At 42.8% G+C, this 20,313-nt stretch overlaps 1 protein-coding gene across 2 annotated transcripts in view; it reads right to left on the reverse strand.

Annotated features, from left to right (window-relative positions):
- Nucleotides 1-275: 275 nt before the first annotated feature.
- The window catches only part of mgat5 (alpha-1,6-mannosylglycoprotein 6-beta-N-acetylglucosaminyltransferase), a 105,302-nt gene continuing 85,264 nt past the window's right edge, over nucleotides 276-20,313 (reverse strand). For both annotated transcript variants that reach the window (XM_063465800.1, XM_063465799.1), the window contains exons 12-17: nucleotides 12,647-12,796; nucleotides 5,681-5,827; nucleotides 5,458-5,574; nucleotides 3,158-3,232; nucleotides 2,214-2,371; nucleotides 276-1,922 (exon numbers count right to left, since the gene is read on the reverse strand). In XM_063465800.1, the coding sequence (XP_063321870.1) occupies nucleotides 1,724-1,922; nucleotides 2,214-2,371; nucleotides 3,158-3,232; nucleotides 5,458-5,574; nucleotides 5,681-5,827; nucleotides 12,647-12,796 (846 nt within the window). In that variant the 3' untranslated portion in view covers nucleotides 276-1,723. The remainder of the gene's footprint in view (nucleotides 1,923-2,213; nucleotides 2,372-3,157; nucleotides 3,233-5,457; nucleotides 5,575-5,680; nucleotides 5,828-12,646; nucleotides 12,797-20,313) is intronic.

Here is a 20,313-nt window from a genome sequence, read left to right on the forward strand (position 1 = left end):
TTTTGTTGCTTTTTTTGGTCTCATATCACAGCTGAAAGCAGGACAGCAGAAGACAAAGTCTCCTTGTCTTTATTCATACACCTAGAGACAAATATGCTTTTTTTAATTACATTTAAATTACCCTCCATAAATAAAAGTCAATAAAAAGGGAAACAAAAGAAAAGACACCCATCCTATAAATAAAAAAAGAAAAGGATTTCCAGCCAAACACAGCGATAAAGATCTGTATACAAAATAAATACAAAAGAAAACCTTTAAAACTCATATGAACAATATACAGTGTTACTAATATCATGTTAAACCTCTGATTAACTTAGTGCATTTTTTCCATTCACCACAAGAAATACAAATCTCATCTTTTTTTCCTTATTTATCTTTTTTTTTTTAGCAAATAAACAGGCAAATTAAGATCCTAAGGATTATCCAAAGAAAAGGAGGAGATGCAAGGTGTAGCGCCCACCGCGGAGCTCTTTGTTGACATGTCTGTGGTGCGTACAGTATGCTGCAAAGGATTTGCAGCGGTCGTGTGGAAGATGGGAGACGAGTGTGAATCTGTGTTTTGTCTTTTTTTTTCTTAGTCTTTTTTTAAAAACAGTTTACTACGCAAAGACATGGACGAACATCTCTGTAAGTAAGGATTTTGTGTTTCTCTCTGAGTCTTCGGAACAACGTGTTGACAGTAAGGCTTCCCAGCCTTTTGTTGTAAGGTGTTACCGCTGCTACTGATGACGGCTATCGTCTACGACTCGACGTCACGACACAGAGAACGAGCGATTTCATTTTGGTGCGTGCCTAGTGCCGGATGGTGTGCTTAAAACGGGCAGACAAACAAAAAAAAATTACAATTCTCTACTGGCCTTTTGCAGAAACACACACACTCACAGACACACACAGTCCCTCATCTTTACAACGTTTTAAAACACGTGTGCAACTTAAATGTATGAAAACTGAACACGACAGTCTTGAATTTCCTCTCTTTTAAGGGTGGGGGTGGGGTGAGGATGAAGATCACTGAGTCTGGTAAGGATGCGTCAGGAAACGATCGAAACTGCCAGGATAAAAATCTAGATTTCTACTTTTACTTGTCCGATCTAGTCTTTTTTGTCCAGAAGAGACGAATGGGTTGGTTACAGTGTAAATCTGATTACAGCCCACTGTGTTTGTGTGTGTTTCTATGTGTGTGTGTGTGTGTGTGTGTATGCTGGGGGATGTGGGCCTTCAGCGGTGCCGGTCCAGTGCAAACCTACCTAAAAATAACAGTTTCAGATTAGAGCAGGGGTGAGATGGACGGAGGGGTGGAGTGGAGGGGTGGAGGGTGGGGGGTCACCGATATGTGCAGTCCACCTCATCTGCTGCGACTTCGTACGACTCCCTTTGTTGATTCAAGTAAATCCACGCCACTTCCAGGCCTCATAGCGCCACCCGCTGATGAAGGTGAGAGTTGGCAGATGCTCCGGTCAGCTGCAGGAGTGCTCCTCCTCCAGCTACCGGAGGAAAACAATAAATATGAAGAGCGAGCTCAGTCCTGTGATTGTTCTTTTTGTTCTGTTGTTGTCACAAAGGAGTCTGGTTTGTGTGTTTGATAGCTGCATGACTGCTCGGGAATGTGCGTCTCCCTCAACCACACTCCTTCAAGCTGCTGTACATCCGCCCACCACCGCCCCCTCCCCGATCACCGCAATCCCATCTGACTCCTGACCCTCTGTCAGCCTGGGTGCTGCTGCTATAGGCAGTCTTTGCACAGCGCCACCTGGCCCTTCATGTAGTCACGGCAGGGACAAATGCGCTGCAGTGTCGAGTGGGCGCCGGCGCAGCTGAACAGCAGCAGGTCCGACTGGAAGATGCAGTGATGGCGAGTCTCACTGTATGCTGGCACAACGGTGTCGGCGCTCGACTCCACCGTTTGACAGTCCATGCCAAACCTGACGGAGAGACGGACCACTTTAGATTTTATTTTTCAACACTTTTTTTTAATGTGAAGGAGAGACAAGAGGAGAAAACACATGCACACTCATAAGGGGACTGGTGTCTTTGAGCTGCAGGCTTGATAATCCATTTTTCTTCTGTAACTAAACTCAGCCCACTAGTGGTCATAACTATAACTGCAGGTTTTAGCAGCTCGTCAGAGAATGATAAACTGCTCACATGAGCTCAAGCCTGTGTCGTGCTGCCACCTGGTGGCCACTAATATTGAGACAAAGTATGTGTCCCACCTGGCCAGGTCTTTGTCCTTGTTAAGGTGCTGGAAGAAGGAGGGCTCACAGATGAGCTGCTCCTCCTGACAGACCTGCTTGCAGGAGTGCCCGGGCTCTGCCAGCTTCACTTGCAGGGCGCTGAGGGGAGGCCACATGACCTGACCGTGACAGAAGTCCTGAGGACACAACATGATGTTAAACAACAGGAGTGCAAAAAGGAGGAAAAAAGAAAAGGAAAAAAAACCCCGTAACTCTGTAATACCTGTATGCTTTATGTAAAGAAAGTAAAAATACATTAGTTCTGCCGCTCTTAAAACTAACTTTCATATAATTGGTTGCCACATGCAAGCAGAAGGTTTAAACAGGAGGTGGGCGGGGCTTCTGTGCTCGGAGATTACACAGATCCAAGAGCTTAAAAGCTGACAGAAATGAAACGTGTAGTATTCTTTGTAGACGTGCCGACCTCATTATTTAAAAACATGGCCGTCTTTAATATGATCTTCCAACACTGTAACACAATATGACAAAAAATAAGAGCAAAATTAATCTGAATAAAAGCATTTTGTTGGCATGTTATACCTTTAATTTGAAGATAACAGGAAATGATCAGGAAGATGACAGAAAGGTGTTGGCATACCTGTCAAACTTCATTAAATTCATCTTTATTGTAGATTTTGTTCATTTCATGGGATGTTTTGATCGCTCTTATAGCTTCTACTTCCTCTCATATTTCATTTTGCTTTGATGTCTACTTTCTGTAAATGCTTATGTTGAGTTATTTCGACAGGCTTTAATCTTTGAATTTTAATCAGCAGCAGCTGAACTTGCTGGTTTTTAAAATCTATACGGCCCTGGGGACGCCAACCACAGCTGAGGGTGGCATGAATTAAAGCCCCGACATGGTTTCATTCTGACTTGTGTGCACGTGGAAAAGATGGAGAGGCGCTCTGCAGAGGCAGTACCTGGTTCTCGATGAAGGCGTTCACTCTCTGCAGCATCCCCTCGCAGGTGAACTCATAGGGCAGGTAGGGCTCAATCTGAATAACACAAAACACAGACTGTTAAAACACGTGCAGGGCGAGGGAGCTTGTAAACTCTTGTGCTCGACAGTGTTTCTATGATGACGCTCAGAGAGCTCCTCCCGGTGAAGCGTTAGCTCGCTGTCTGATCTTTGCGCCGCTGTCCGCCTCCACACACTCTCCGATTTGCTGAAGGAAACTTCAAACGGGGGACGACCAACAACCGCAGCCTTTGTTACTGAACTGAGTCGCTCCGTGCTCCCTCTGAGCCTTTGGCCGCTGGGAGGAAGCAAGGATGAGGAGAGGGGAAGGGAGGGGGGGAGCAGGAGGAGAGCCGGAGCCTGGTAGGCTGCGTCTCGCCACGGATCACGGAGCATATGAGGCTCTGCAGGCTCGTCCAGTGAACACAGGCATTGTTCTGACCAGCTCGGCGGAGTACAACAACACAACGAGGTCCTGAGTCCGGTTTTAAATATGCATGGGCCCGGACCAGGAGACGGAACACGATATCTCCATCAATCCTCCTGCGGCTCCGACAAGGTTTTCCTTAACGACTCCGGTCAGCCAGGATGCCATTTACACAATCACACCCTCTTTTTTACTCCATGTTAAGACATGTGAGGCACACTTGCTTTTTAACTTATGAAGATTTGAATTTTTCAAATTCATTCACTGCAGCTCATCATATAAGGAATCTATGAAAGCAGCTGTCCACATTTATATTCAGTAAACAAATTCATTCCCTCTTTACACCAAATACTACAGCAAAGGGAATGGAGGCAATAACGTTAATAAAAAAAGCTCACTCACACTCTTTTCAAGTCCAGCCACAAGTTCTCGATCAGACTGAGATCTGGGCCAATCCAGAACATTCACCTTGTTGTCTGTGGATCATTTCTCTGCTTTGGTGCATATTTGTCTGCATTCATGTCCTTCTCTGCCTTTACAAGCCTTCCGGGGCTCGCTGCTGAGAAGCACCCCCAGAGCATGATGCTGCCTCCACCATGCTTCACAGTGGAGATGGTGTATTTGTGGGGATGTCTACAACAAGCTCAAATTCTGTCTCATCAGGCCAAAGAACCTCAATTGGACAAATCGCCACGTCCTGACTTTTACTTTTCAATCTGTTCTCTGAGTGGCTTAGAGCACACTTTTGTCCTCATGTTGCAATTGTAGCAGGAATACTAAAAAAGAGACTGGACCTCCCAGACACAGGAGGTTTTATGTTACAATCACTTGACACATCAACTCAGGTCCATTTCACTAACAGTGACACTGCTGGAATCAATCATGTTTATGTAGAGCAGCAAGAAGGTCTGTACAACAAACAAGCGCACACTGAAGCTCATTTAATTTTTTTCATTCATTCACCCCCAACCGGTCGCGGCAGATGGCTCATAGGGGGTCATATGACTGTTGGGGTTTCCTAAATTTTCTTGTATTACAATATGGTCCTTACCTTGCAATGTAAAGCACCTTGAAGCAACTGTTGTTGTGGTTTGGTGCTATATATTAGAACCACCACCATTTAGAACATTCACTATATATGGAAATTTCCCTGGAGGTGTATTGTGGAAAAAGTGGTGATGCTAAAGAGAGAAGCCTGGCAGCTTAAAAAAAAAGCACAAGAATTTCACAAGTGAGGAAATTGAAAGAATAGTGTCAGAGGATGAAGCCGGAAAAAGCACACCTTTGGGAAGTGCCTGCGCTGCAATACAGATCAGGTGAATGTTGCGTCCTCTGAGATTCAGACAGCGGCTCAGGTGGAGAAAAAAAGAGAAAAGGTCTGACATTTAACTTGATAAGGGGGGGTAAAAAAAAAGAGTAACTGAAAGAAAAAATAAAGAAGGAAGCAGGTTGAGAAGAAGGCGCGTCAGATCTGTCAGCTCATGATGAGAGACTCACTGCAATTACTGACTGAACACCCAGGAGCCAGACACTGGCAAGAAATGAAGGTGAAAAGTGCGGAAACCCAGTGAGGATAAAAGGGGCATAAAAGGGAATATAAAGATGACTTGTTGTGTTTGTATTTAAGTTCATTTATGGTTTTAAAGTCTGTCAGTTAAAGTTTGCTGAATGTGCAATTTAGTTAAAAGATGTTTGCAGCTATGCAGCAGTAGGGCCGAAAGCTTGTGTGTCTGTACAGCACCTAAGGGGCTTCTGCCCTTGTTGTAGAAACAAATATGCAATAACATTTGTGAAATTGCACCAAATTTCAGCGTCTTTCAGTCGCCCGCGGTTACCTTTTGGCTGAGGATGGAGCGGATGGCCCTCTCTACTTCGGCAGAGTTCTCGATATCCACCGTCCACACGTGGGGCCGACCGATGTACACCTCGGCGTATGGGTGCTGAGAGGTCAGCTGCAGGCAGCAAAGCAGAAATGAGAGGGGTGGGGGGGTTAGGAAAATCAAACGATTTAAAAGTTATGGGTCGAGCTGCGGGGGAGAAATCCCGCACTCCTCTCACCTCTCTCAGGGTGGGTTTGCCCTTGAAGAAGTCTGTGTTCTTGCTGCTCTTCGAAGGGTTGAACTTGGGGTTGAGGAAAGCACAGCCGTTGGCAATGGCCTCCAGGGGGGCGGGACCCTCGTAGGGGAAGGAAAGACCCACAAACAGCTGCAGAGGAGAGAACACACATGGCTGTCAGGCTCCATAGGCTGGATATTAACAGACACAAGTCAGTAAGGAGGAGGCATGTGTGAACAGCAGTGTGCAGGTCCTGAAATAAGCACAACTAAAGGTGCCAGTGGGAGTAGGCAGAGGGGCGCCGAAGTTTACTGGCTGTGTTGAGGAGTCGCCAATAGTGCCTTGTAGAAACAAATCTCCCCTGTTATCAGCACAAATTGTGACGGAGGCAGCACATTTTCGCCATGAAACAAGGGAGAGAAAACAAGCGCGATAATATGAAGACATCACTCTTACGTTTACTCCTCCCACGGGCCTGAAGGAGTTTGATATCTTAGACGTGGAGGCACATAATAGCTCAGCAGTCAAATCAGATAGTAAACAATCATGGAAACTGGCAGAGACACCTTAGAACCGCCTTTCAGCTCTGAAATGACTCATTTAAACCAACGTTTATGTCTTTTAGGTGTTTCTTCGGCTTGTTTGGCACCACATTAGCCATTACTAACAAAGAAATACGTAATTTTTCTACTCAAACCTCTAAGCCTGGTTCTGCTGGAGGCTTCTTTCTGTTAAAAAGTGGTTTTCCTTCCTGCTGTCGCCATGTGCTTGCTCAAAGGGGACCGTCTGACAATTTTCCACCACCTAGTAAACATGTCGTTTTCCATATTAAACAAAAAAAAGAAGGCTCTGTACAAGGAACGAGTGGCTTCTCAGCACTGAAAGTAAAACTGTGACATTCCACAAAACCTGACGGAAGACCGGGACTCTGGAAGTTTCTGAGTGTTTATGCTACGGTATAGTGTCTCCACTGTTTGTGCTTAGCCAGAATCCCAAACATTTATTTCAGTAAACAGTGAAAACGGGTGGAGGGTTCTTAAAGCAACTTTTCTTCTCCTGAGTGAAAAGAAAGCAAATATTTGTGGAGCTCGCCTGCATGAGTAGTGAGACAGCAATCGAGAAACTGAGAGGGGAGGCCGGGTGCCAGCTGAGTGGCTTATTGAGTGGAGCCAGCTGGCTGACACAATGGCTTATCTGTGTGTTTGAGTCGGTGTTACATACACACGCTTTCTTTAAGTGCACAATGCAGCGCTGTGTCATGAGGTATGCCTGTAGTCACATGAATAATCAGACCTGTGGAGTGAATTCTGCTCTTTCAGCTGTGAGTGTTACTGAAATATTTCTGCCAACAGGTGGCAGCAAAGCACGTGCATTCTTTAATCGCATGTATGCAAAGGCTCCTGAAAGCTGCAAACCAGTCAGCTGGTACTTGTAGGGAGAGGACACAGAGGGGGAGAAGAGCTGAGATAAACACACTGAATAACTCAGGTGGGAGTTTATGACTAACGCTTGCAAATTGATTGTAGCTAGATGTGAATGGATTTAAAAAACAAAAACAAAAACAAGTTTATGGCACTGACCCACAATCTCATCATTAGTTTACAACGGCTCTGGAGTCCCGTGCTCATGGACAGGCTGACTTCAACATCATGCAGCTCTCCACATGAAAGCTGCTATCGATTTGGACCCCTGAGGAAACATCCTGCCTTACTCATGCAAAGGACACACACCTACGACACGAGAAGATTTCATTTCTGCTCTCATCGCTCAGCTTTAAAGTCGAGGGACGCACCTAATGATTATCTGCAGAACATCTGAAGGAAAAAAGTAGCATCAATGCTAACAGTCAAATATGCATGAGGGCAATGCGGGAGTCTGTAACAGCAACTGTACAAAATATACAACTATTGTAAAAAAAAAATCAACAGAAATCAATCATATTTTATCCATTTAATATCAATATTTTACCATGAGTACTTTCTTACTTAATAGAAATGACTGATCAGTAACTATGCACTCATGATAAAATATTGATATTGAATGGATAAAATATGATTAATTTCTGTTGATTTTTTTTACAATAACTGTGTATTTTTGTGTGTGTATGCTGTTAATGAAAAAAGTGTTTTTGTTGTGTGAACATCCTGTATTGCAGCGGTCCCCAACCTTTTTTGTGCCACGGACCGGTTTATGCCCGACAATATTTTCACGGACCGGCCTTTAAGGTGTCGCGGATAAATACAACAAAATAAAACTAGTACCGGTACCGAAAAAAAGAAGATTTATTCATAACACACGTGAAAAGACCCAGGAAAACCGAGTTAACGATAAAAACGATAACAAAATAACGCTGAAAACCGATAAAAACCCTGAAAACCATACATTTCACACCTGAGCCTCAACTCTCGCGGCCCGGTACCAAACGACTCACGGACCGGTACCGGTCCGAGGCCCGGGGGTTGGGGACCGCTGCTGTAGTGTAATCACTGGAGCCTCAAAACGTTGCCTTTAAGCAGCCTGACTACATGTAAATGTTCTGTAAACGCAAGTACATTCAAAAACTTTAGATTTAACTAGAATCTGGTCAAATTTAATGGATTTCATTGGTATACATAGGGGTGGCTGTAGCTCAGGCGGTAGAGCAGGTCATCTACTGATCGGAAGGTTGGTGGTTCGATTCCTGGCTTCCCCTAGTCTGCATGCCAAATATCCTTGGGCAAGATACTAACCCCAAATTGCTCTCCGATGCATCCATCGGAGTATGAATGTGTGTGAATGTTACTTAGAAAGCACTTAGAACAATGTGCTTGTGCGAATGTGGTGTGAATGGGTGAATGCACAAGTTGTGTAAAGCGCTTTGAGTGCTCAGATGAGTAGAAAAGCGCTATATAAGAACCAGTCCATTTACCATTTACCATACATATGCATATTTTCCTTAAATAAATAAACCTTGGATTTTATATATGTCAGCTGCATTTTACTAAAAATATTAATGAGGGCCAAGAATCGTTTTTTTTAATACCAGTAGCTGTCTCTGAAAGCACTTAAATGTTGTAGGGAAGAACAGCAGTTACTGTAGTACTAGTTACCTGCAGTTATTAAATATCAAAGATCACTTGCTTTTGTTTCCTTTACCAGTTTTTTTTTTTTTTGGCTTGTTTGTTTTAAACACTTTCAGAAGAAGAAGCATAAACGCCCTCAGGGTTTTTTGCAAGCTTTGACAAAATGATCAGAAAAACAGTTTGAACGGGTGAGTGAAAGTGAGACTGTGCATATAAGAAGTTATATAGATATGAAAATATCATGTATCACCTTGCAGATGTGGTTTGAGGGCGGAGGGAGGGGATTTTTCTTTTACTAATAAATGTGACGCGCTCACACACTAAAAGTTAAACTCTTATGATCATTCCCAGCCAAATAAATGTTCTACTCTTGGAATTTAGTCAGGAATTAAAGTATCTGCTCTCTTTGACATCACACAGAAACATAGTGGATGAAATGGAGACTAACGGACACTTTAGATCAGCCTAAGCTTTCGGCTAACACCTTTATGCACTGAGCACATTGAAGATTTTTGATGCAAATTTGTCATATAACATCGAAACAGTTGCGATTTTGCTAAAGTTTTGCCAAAATCCACCCAAAAATGCACTATGATTAAACTGGAGTCAACATCAAGTGATGGTGAGCTGGTCCTGATGCTTGTAAACACTAATCCGATCCTCAGGAGACGGCAACAGTAGGGAGAATTTCATAGTTTGATCCAGGAGTTGATGCTGCCTCGCACGCTTTCGTACGAATTTCAGGATATTCGCCCGTGGGGCAGTTTGAACTCTTGCTGGAAGGGTAGGGATCACATCCGAGGTGATCAATTCAGAGAGATTGGGTCAGTCATTCGACTCGAAGCTGCATCTAGCTGTGTGTCTGAGGTGAAACAGTATAACTTTACCATCTTTATATCACTGTATATTCATTGTATATTCAGTATTGTTGAGAAATACAAGCGGTGAAATTTGTCCGTGGAAACTAAAGTGCTCTATAAATGGTATTTAATGTGTTCTTCTTTACATTACGGTGTCTGTTAAATGTCAGACATCACCTGAACTTTCCAACATTATCTCGTGCAACAATAGCGTCTTAGTTCTTAGCCACAGCAGCAGCAGGTGTTTTGCATTTCTGATTATTTCAACTGTCTTTCCCTGGAACAGTGAGCAGCTATTAGTCAAAAGACCTGAACACTCCCAGAAACCAAAACATAAAGTGGTGCTACAACTTCCACAATCTCTTAGTAACTTGCAGAACTCAGCGCCAGATCAAGATCATATACAAAGGAGAAGAAGCTGCTATCTGCACCTTTGACTAGCATGTAAATTTAAGCTAACGAGGTATCTGGAGTGAAAGTCGTCATGCAAAACGTGCTGGAACAACATCAGATTTCTGCCGTTGCCACGCAGGGCTTAAAAACACGGTGGCTTCTGAGTCTAATGACCCAGCGAGTTAATTAGGCTGTTTGTTCATGATATTTCTAATCCCAGCACCTGCCATGGGATGTTTGAGTTTTCCCTTTATGCTGATTACAGCGGCATTAACGGTGGAGCAAGACAAACACCATTACCATACTAACACCATTTCTTATTTTGCACACACTGCATACAATAGCATACAATTGGTTGCTGAAAGCACGGTGTGTGCAGAAAGTGGAAAAACAGAAGCTAGAGAATCTAACAGGTTGAGTTAGACAGGCCTGTGAGACGGATGTGAGAAGGCAGAGAGAAAAACATCAAAAACCTCTGACTCTGTCAGTCTGCAACATGACGCAGCAACGCTTTGCTGCATGTCAGCGGTTTGATCATCCACGCTATTCACCTGATAGAGCGCAGCACGTCACAGTTTATTTCAGGGAATTTGGAGCTTGAACAACCCCCCCCCCCTTCCTTCAAATGTCACAAGGCAACGTATTCGCAAAAGCGCCTCAACGCAGGAGTACTTTTAAAGCTAAACCTCACGAGGCCAATTAGCTGAGGCTGTCTGCTCGCAGGTAACAGTAAACGTGTTGTTTAAGCGACGAAAGGACGAGTGCCTACAACGCCCCTTGTTTTGCTTGTAAACTCTTAAACAAGAATGCCGGAGAAATGTCTGGTTTTGTGCGATTTAATTGGCCGTTCCCCGATGGGTTTCCAGCCAGGAACGCATGTAATGAGAAGATATGGAGGTTTATATTATATCCCGGTTCTGTTGTGTGTTTACCTGCCAGACTTTGCTAATAAAGCTCTCGCTCCAGCAAATCATAATTCACTGCACTGTTGGTGGAGCGTTGTTTGCCTTCAGTCTTTAATGATCTGCTCCACTGCAGAATGCATCTTTGTCTTTCTGTGCCTCGGTGCCTCGAACATCACCGGATCCTTGGTTTCAGGTGCTCAGGACAGAATCACTAATGTTTTATGGCTAAAGCAACTCTGCAGCTCTGCTAAGGACAAAGAGGTTTAGATATATATCCATCTTTTTTTCTATAACTGACTGTATCGTGAGCTGTGGCTGTCTCGCTCTGATGTCCCTCCCTTGCCTGACAGGAAAGTATCTGGTTTCAGAGGCTAAAGAAAATCGAAGCCTCCCCTCACCTCATTTTTTCCTGAAAGGGATGAAGACTGAAGCCAGAGAGATTCTTAGCTGAATTAGTGCCAGTTTGCACCTCCAGCGGATGTTGCTGTCAGCTATCTGAAGATCTTGTCATTTTCATTCTGTAGCTCTTTAGAAGTTTGCAGCTCAGTGGGAATTTTTTGGATACGTTTTCAAAGTGGGCCCACAGACCGTTCAGAACACGTCCCCTCATGACCGTGCAGTCTTAGCAAAACCATGACAGGTCATGGCAGACCTCACAGGAAATCGATTTCTGCTTCTTCTCCTTGTATTTCTGTTCTGTGTGGCAGTTATGGACACTATCAGGGTTTAGGCTCAAGTGAGAAGCAGTGTCCTGACCTTTAGCAGACTTATAGGGCAATAGGTATATTTGTGTAATGAATGTGTCCCAAGATAAATCAATCCGGTGGTAAAACTGTCTAGTTTAAAACCTAGATTGTATATCAAAAATGAACCTGCACAAAGCTGCAATAACTCTAATAATGTTTAACTTTAAGCCTTGATAGAACTGCAGCGGACAGCTAATTCTAGATATAAAGCAACTGCTTTAACAACAAGAGGGGACTGCAGCTTCTGGGAATTATTTATTATTTTTACCTACAAGTGTTTGTTTTAATAGGTGTAAAACAAAGTGTTGTATGTTTAGCAGCCTTGCATACATTCGTAAAAACCTAGAAACCTGCCTCTCATACGTCACTGCCTCTGAAGAGCTTGCTCTACACAACACAATTCATACTGGCTACAGTGTGTGTTGCCATGTAGTTGTCTTTGTCAGTGCAAGTGGTTTGAGTAGTGAGAGGAAGGGACAAGTCATGACCTGAATGGGGAAGTACCTCTGTGAACGGCCAGGCTCAGAGAAAGCACAGCCACTTGGCTCAAGGCTCTTTCAGAAGAAGACCTCTATTCACATAAAGACATTTTTTCCACCCAAACCTCCAATAAGTCTCAGAAGAATCAAATATTTACTCCAACTTGCCTGTAGACTTATTTTTGTAGCACTGACATGTGCTTCAATATTTCTTTTTTCAATTTCTTTTGACAAGCAGACTAAATATAAAGCAAGAAGAAAAACACTCAGAGGTGATTTTGTAGTCACGGCGCATAAAAAAGTCCAAGGTTAGTTAAAAAAAGATACAGAGTTGCTTCGATATACTGCAGGTAAGCCTCGCTACAATTTCTTCATTATTTAACTTAAAAAAATGTCAGTGTGGGAAAGTGTGGGAGTTGATCTGTGGCTTTTACAGCCACCTAGTAAGAACTGCAGCCATGTACTTTTATTTCCCTCAAGGCTCATTTTTCCATGTTAGACGATTTAAAGTGAGGATCTCTCACCTTCGTTTCTCTCAGGAGGAACTGAAGGTCTCGGCCGCTAAGGATGCCGTGGTTCTTAACGTAGCTCGGGAGGTGCACGGTGCTGGTGCCGTGTACTGTGCCGTGAACCTCCATGTAGCTGTGAATGATGTCCAGGTACTTTTTCTTGTCCTAAAAAACAAATGGGGAGGAAATGAAGCAGATCAATTTAAATTAGGTTCAAAGCAGCATTCAAACATCAACCTTTATACCAGGTTAAACTGGTATAATCTAGAAACAAAATCTCCTGCTATGAAGCCCTTCGAATAGCAATTTCTGTTTGAGTGGATCAGTATCAGTATTTCATTTCGTGTCCTGGTGAACTTTTGTTCAGGCTACTCGACAGACCATCTGGCTTGAGTGGTGGGCTCAGCTAAAAATAGCACTGTAAAAGGAGCATCAGTGCACACAGTATCTGTTGTTAGTAAAGTCTACCTGCTCTGTTATGCTCCTAAAGAAGAAGACCCAAAACCAAGTAATCCTGCTACTTTTACACATAAAGTCATGCCTGGCCTGTTTCTACTGCACAGGAATGCTGACAAACTGATTATCAGGTCAAATGTGAAACATGGATAGAAAAACAATCTAATCTAATTTAAAGGGGCGTCTACTTTCTTTTTAGCAATTTTACAATGGGGGAAAGGAGTTTTAAAGACAAACAGCTACAGCTATATAAAAGTAGCTTTGTGGTAAATGTAGGACCATTTTTTGTTTTTAACTTGAGACAAATACTAGGCACTGCAATTCAGGATATGTCAGCTCCTTTTTGGTAATTAGTTAAGCAACTTGCAGCCATACTCGCAGATGTTAAAGCTGGCCTGAACTACAGATTCTCCACACTGGAACGAGGTTTAACTGTTTGGTTGGCGTCATTTCACACCTGTTATTTTGAATCAAACCGACAGCATAAAGAGTTTGTAGGTATTTCACACAGGTTTGAAGAGAGGACGGATATGACAGGAAGCAGTGCCGCCTCACAATAAACAGCATTCAAAGTGGGTTTCACTCTCTGTGTTTATACATTACTTTGCATTTAATCAGTTATTATTCATCTCTGCCTCTCTTCGGAGCCTCTTCATGTTAAAAGGGAGTTTTTCCTTCCCAGTGTAGCCAAGTGCTTGTTTGGGGGTGGGGGGTTGTCTGATTGTTAGGGTTTTCTCTGGACTACTGTAGGGTCTTTACCTTTCAGTATAAAGCATACTGTTGTTGTGATTCAGTGCTACATTAATAAAACTGAACTAAATTTTCTCAGTTCATTCAGAGCAATAGAAGTCTACCAGCTGACATCTGATGCATGCCTCTCTACAAACTAATGTCAAGTAGAGGGACATGCAGCCCACAAAGGTGTCGTGGTAGATCCTCCCTAAGCCTTGTTAAAGATCTCTTCCTGTTAAAAAGGAAGCTCTTCCTCCCCACTGTCACTAAGTCACATCAGATTGTTGTTTGCAGATTTAGATATGCAAAAGGTGTTAAAAGGACATGTGTTAGCTAATGATGAACAGAAGACATGGCAACATGTGAATTAGAAAAATGGGCTCTTTAAAAACTCCCAGTCAAAAGTTTTCTGGACTTGCTTTTGACATGGTTCTGCACATTATTCCTTATTCTCGGCTATAATATTTAAGTTTCTCCCACAGAGAAACCCGCAGCAGGTGTTTGACTTTTAAAAACAAGGACATAACTGTTGTATAACCCAGCAACACTCGAACATAAAATACTGAACTGAAGTGCAAAATATGTTTTTAACTGTATCCTGTGCCTTCTAAGCACTGAGCCCTGTGGGAGCGAGGTACAGTGCAGCTGAGCGCTCTTAAGGTAGAACCCTTCAGGGAGGCAGTAAGATGAAAGCTGCCACTCTTCTCCATCGTGACGTGAAGCCACAATTACCAGTATGTGTGTGTACACACACACACACACACACACACACACACACACACACACTTACAAGAGCTTTAACACTCATAGAGAGGCAAGGCTTCACTGTTGTTAAAAGTATAAATCAGATATCCTACACACGAGCCTGCCTTTGAATCTGTTCTACCTCCAGGATCTGTTCCTGCTCCGTGCTGTTGTGTGTGTGTGTGTGTCTCCCACAGTACTTCCTTTTGGGGGTTAAATTTCAGGTAGTCGCTCGTCAGGGTCCCTGGAGGCCTGGCTATCAGATGCCTCCAGCCAGCCTGCTGTAACTAAAGCAGCCTGTGTGTGTGTGTGTGTGTGTGTGTGTGTGTGTGTGAGTGAGAGAGAGAGAGAGATGAAGTCCTAATTAGAAGGTGAAATCACTATCCTGTAATCTCCTCACTCAGGAGAGCTGAGCTAGGATTTGTGTGCGTGCATGCCTGTGTGAGAGTGAGAGAGTGAGAAGGTCTTTACTAATCAAGGTTACTGGTAGGTATCTGAAGAGAAAGCAAAACATGGCGTTGAAACTCTAACGCGATGCTGCAGGAGCTCAGAAGACGCTAAGGAAAAAAAGACGAGCAAATAAACTGCTGGTCTATAACTCTGATATTTTACAAGTTTGCCTTATTTAAAGCAATAACCGAAATATGTCTAATGCAGTCTGGTGATTCACATCAATATTTTAAATATGTACATATGCAACATATTTTTTACTTTTACATCAGTTTATGGTGCACTGACTGACTAAAAGAGCTAGGATTACTTTAAAAGCAGAGTTTTTGATGTTATGTTCATAAACTAATACTCTGAATATTACTGCAGTCGGTTGGCAGTCACGTCTTTCTTTATGACCAACAAACCCTATAATAAAAAACGACTCTTGCAACTTTTACACAACAGCAAGACTGCAAAACACAATAAAACTCAAAAAAACCCTCAAATGCACCAAGTGCCACAGTGTGTTCAGTAAGTCAATGTGCAACAGTGATAGCTCTTGCGTGACTAAATCATGGTTTAACTGTCTGTATGAACTGTGAAACCAAAGCTAACTGCCTTAAACGTGCATTGTTTCTAACGGCCAGCAGGGGGTGACGCAATGGCTCTCACGTTCTTGATAAGTGCATAATCAATTCAGTTTGTCTAAATTTTGTAGCTGATGGTCCCCACTAGAGTTAAAAACAAGGATAAAATCCTGTAATGCATGCCTACAGTGTTAAAGTGTTAACGCCAAGCTGTCAGCCTACAGTCGCGCACTGTCCCTGGTCTTCACGGTCACATCTGCCCCTCGCTCATCATGCTCAGCTTCAAAACACCAAACTGATATGTGATGTCCCAGCGGTTACTTCCCTGTTTGCCATTCCTGTAAGCATGGGGTGAGTATACGTGCTGTAAAATAAGTGTGTGACAGGTTGCGTCATCTGTAAGAGTGATTTGCAAATATGCAACTTAAAAAAAATCCACACACAATAAAAGGAGGAAGTCTGAAGGCAGCAGGATGTGAGCTTCTTTTTTTTTTTTAAATAAATGGGGACTGCTCCAGTAAGCCTGATTGTATGCGGAGGATGAATACACAGTCGACTGCTGCGACCACAGGCCACACTGAGCTTTATACTTACTATCCAGATGTCTTCTAGAGCATGAAGAACATTAAAAAAACAACGACGAGCTAGAGGAGCATGACGGCAAAGTGGATCACCATTTTTTTTGATTTATCGTGGATTTCCTTGGCTTTGCTTTCCTGTAATGATATTATGTCAACTTCTATTCGTGATCCTGTCTCAGCTGTCAGCACGCTGTGAATTACAAAGAAGTTACGACTTTAGAGCACTAACAGGCTCAAAGTCTTCCCCCTCTGACAGCCTGCGTGCATTTGGGCGAGCAGAGTGATGGGCGCCCGTCCGTACTGTACGTATATGTGTAGGTTTCAGAGCGCGTGCGATATGCAACGTGAAACCAGGGAGCAGGTTGATTGCGGCGGCCTTGTACAGGAGCACGTGCTCGGGGAGTTATAAAATAACTGCCTGAGCTGGCGAGGCTGATTGAAGCAGGGGGAGGAGGAGGAGGTGCGTTTTATGACCTTGTAAATCAGAGGGAATTTGTAAACCTTGGCTCAAAGAGGAAACAGGAGAGGAGGCTGCTGCTTTCTGTCGGGCTGAGGGATGAGTGTCCAGGGATGGAAGCAGACAGCGTGAGCGACACAGACTCGGAGAACAGCAGACCCACACACATTTTTGGTTTAAAGGGAATCTATTATGCTTTTATTTATTTCCTTTCATACGCATAAACAGTTAGAACAGTGGCTTATATTAAACATGGATAAAAAAGTAAGGCCAGTGTAAGTACAAGTGATCTCTGTAAGCCAAAAAGCTCAGGCTTTAGAGGGTTTTTTCTACTCTTGGCTCGCAACATCTCTACAAACCTATTTACAAAGAGGCAGCCAATCAGAAGAGGTTTTCTTAAAGGTAGAAGTTAAATTGCTTTTTGTTCCAGACAGGTATAGGATAAAAAGAAGGATTATTTCAACTGGTAAAACACTGAGCTCAATACAGTGGTCTGACATGTTTAAAAAAGAAAATCATTGAAATACACAACTGTATATAGTCCTCCTAAACTTGATTTTGTTCTCAGGCCTCAAGTTAAAGAAAAGAGAGCAGACTTTTGAGTCGAGCAGTAACCTGAAGAGACGCAGGGAGCTTGAGCCTCATCAGAATGCAGACAGATGCATGCGCTTTGACTTACATGACCATCAAACTGCCTTCAACATCGAACATCAAACGCACCTCAGATCAGCCCCCTCCCCAATCTGAAATTATTTCCAACTGAGACTCTGGGGGCCCCCAAAACTGCAAGCTTGTCAATCAAAGCAAAGAGTAAAATAAAGTTAAAAAAAAAAAAATCACTTCAGCCATTCTTCAGAGAGACGGGAAAAATCATTTCCCTCCACAACACTCAGATCCATTCAACACACATACTGCAGTGATATACTGAGCCTCAGAGAAAGGCTGCAGTTTAAGTGTGATGTGTACACGGTGCTGCAGAGAGGTTTATCTCTGTCACTGTATGTTTTAAAAATCAACCATGGAGTCACTTCAGGGAGGACACAGAGTCGAGCTCAGTATCACATCTGCTGATGGCTCAATGATTCCCTTTCACACATCCCAAAAAGAAAATATCACATACACAGATATGTAAAGCAGATGTAGTGGCCAACACAATGACTTTAGTCATCAGGTACCATTCACACAAGCACTTTTTTCTATGCTTTTTCTAAGTGATTGCTTTTTATCTAACATTCGTAGAACTTGGGGTTAATATCTTCCCGAAGGATATTTGGCACGCAGACTGGGAGCAACCAGGAACTGAACCACCAACCTTCCGATTAGCAGATGACCTGCACAACCTCTGCCTTAGTTCCACTGAAAGGAACTCCTAATGTTTCAGCATACCAGCTCTGTGAGTATGGCTGCTTCCTGTTCCAACATGACTGTGCACCAGTACAAAAAGCAGGGTCCACAAAGACATGGATGAGAGTTTGGTGTGGAAGCACTTGACTGGCCTGCACAGAGTCCAATGTCATTGTCATTTCCTGACCTCACAAATGTGCTTCTGGAAGAATTCCTATAAACACACTTCGCTGAAGAATTGAAGCTTTTACAGCTGCAAAGGGTGGGGCCCACATCATATTAAACCCTACGGATTAAGAATATGATGTCACTCAGGTTCATACGAGTGTGAAAGCAGACCAGTGAGTACTTTTAGCTTATAGTGTACATACCAAACCCCTGATGAGTTACTAACTTAACAGCTCACCGTTGCTGCTCCCTCTGCTTCTATTAGTATTTCAAATTGACCTGCTGTTGTTTCCTATTGTAGATGCATGTGTGGTAAACAGCAGTGGCAGGTGCAAAGCTTACAAACACTGCTTCTCTTGTGATGATTTCATAACGTTTAAATGCTTTTAAACCATTGCTGTGACAAATATTAAAGCACAATATACTGGAATACTTTTATCAGTGGGGCAAAAGGCTCAACCAGTGTGTTGGCTCATTTGGCACTGCTACCTTCTTGGACAATCTGGAAAATTCAATAGCTACCTTGACAGATGCTGAAGGAATAGCCACAGGAATGCTGGTGATAAATCTGCATCCAGAGATGCTTGGAGTGCAGTCAGGAAAGGTCATTACACTTCAATACCCTGCAATACCCCATTAGGCAGAGCAGTCTCTAATCTACTGGAGGAATCTGGTGGTTCCACCACACGGAGCATGTTTTTGATTGTGAGACAGTAGAGGAGGTGCTACATGACTGCCAGCCCAGCTGTGTGTATAGGCTCTGCGTTAATCATCCAAGTGTTTCAGCCTGGACTGGTGTGTGACAAAGCGTTGAGTCCTGTAGAGGAGGACTAATAATCATAAAAAAAGCAAACAGAGACACCGCAGCTATAATATCCTTGTTTGCCCTGCTGTGATAGAAACACCTGTACCTGTCACATGCTTCAATGGGTGCTATTAAAGGCTTGTATATGGCAGCTCAAGGCACCGAGGAACACCATTTTTCCATACATTTAAAGCACAAAAGGGTGCAGTGAGGAAAATAGGTGCTACTGGGAGGAGTTTAAGCTAATTCCTGGCTAAGAAAGGTACTCACGTTCAGTATGGATATGGTGCTGGGTAATACATTTCTCCTTGTTAACCAAATGGAGCTACTATAATTTACTGATTTATTTATGGTTTCTGTGTGTTCTCCTGCTCTGTCCTTGTGCTGTCTAAATTAAACACCTCTCCTGTAAATGTCTGTGGAAGCAGAGAGTGTCAATATTCAATGCGTGTTTCCTCTTTACTTTTATAAAACTAGGACATACAATGACAAATGACCCTGCCAGCTTCACTTGTCTCTTTAAATCACAGAGCTGACAGTTCAACTCTTCTCACTGGTCGAATTATCAGCTGCCACTGTTTCACAATTTCAGTGATTGAAATCAAATTTCAATCTAGGGTAGACAAACATTATTAAAGAATTATTAAAGACCGCGTTCTAATTGTCTGTCTGCTCCTCAAATATAAGACTGTATACACAGTGTGTGTGTGTGTTAGTTCTGCTAGCGTTGTAGGTACACACCTATGGCTTCTGTTGGTTTTATTAGCCTCTTTGCTACACTACCAACAGAGGACATCCAGCTGATGGTCAGGTTAAATTTTTACTTTGAACCGAAATGGGTATTCTTCCTTGTCCCGTATCCCTCGTCCTGTAGGAGGTTTCTACCTGTTAAAAGGACGTCTTTCCTTCTTGCTGTCGCCTAATGTAGAGGGTCATCTGATTGTTGGGGTTTTCTCTATATTATTGTAGGGTCTTTACTTTGCAATATATAAGTAGATAAGTATCACACATGGGGCCTGAAGGCCGGAGGTGGAAAAATCTGTTCATAAAAAAATAAATAAATCATAGCCTAGCCTTCATTCATTGCAGTGGTACTAAAGTTAATTCATGCATGAATTGTATCATATACTTGTATTTGAATAGTAACACTGTTGTCTATTATATCTGTTATATCTGTATTTGAAAATATAATTATATATACTGTATAAAAAGTATAAAAAACGTTTATCAGAAAACTGAGTAATTTCTAAGTTTTTGTTTTTTCGAAATACAGACAGAGGCTTAGTTAAAGTATTTTATCATGTGTACCAATATTTTATGAATTTTTGTACATTTCAGCACCAAATGCATGAATTTAGCTGCTAAGTATTGTTTCT

This window comes from Pelmatolapia mariae, linkage group LG23 (assembly GCF_036321145.2).
Source record: "Pelmatolapia mariae isolate MD_Pm_ZW linkage group LG23, Pm_UMD_F_2, whole genome shotgun sequence".
Taxonomy (NCBI): domain Eukaryota; kingdom Metazoa; phylum Chordata; class Actinopteri; order Cichliformes; family Cichlidae; genus Pelmatolapia; species Pelmatolapia mariae.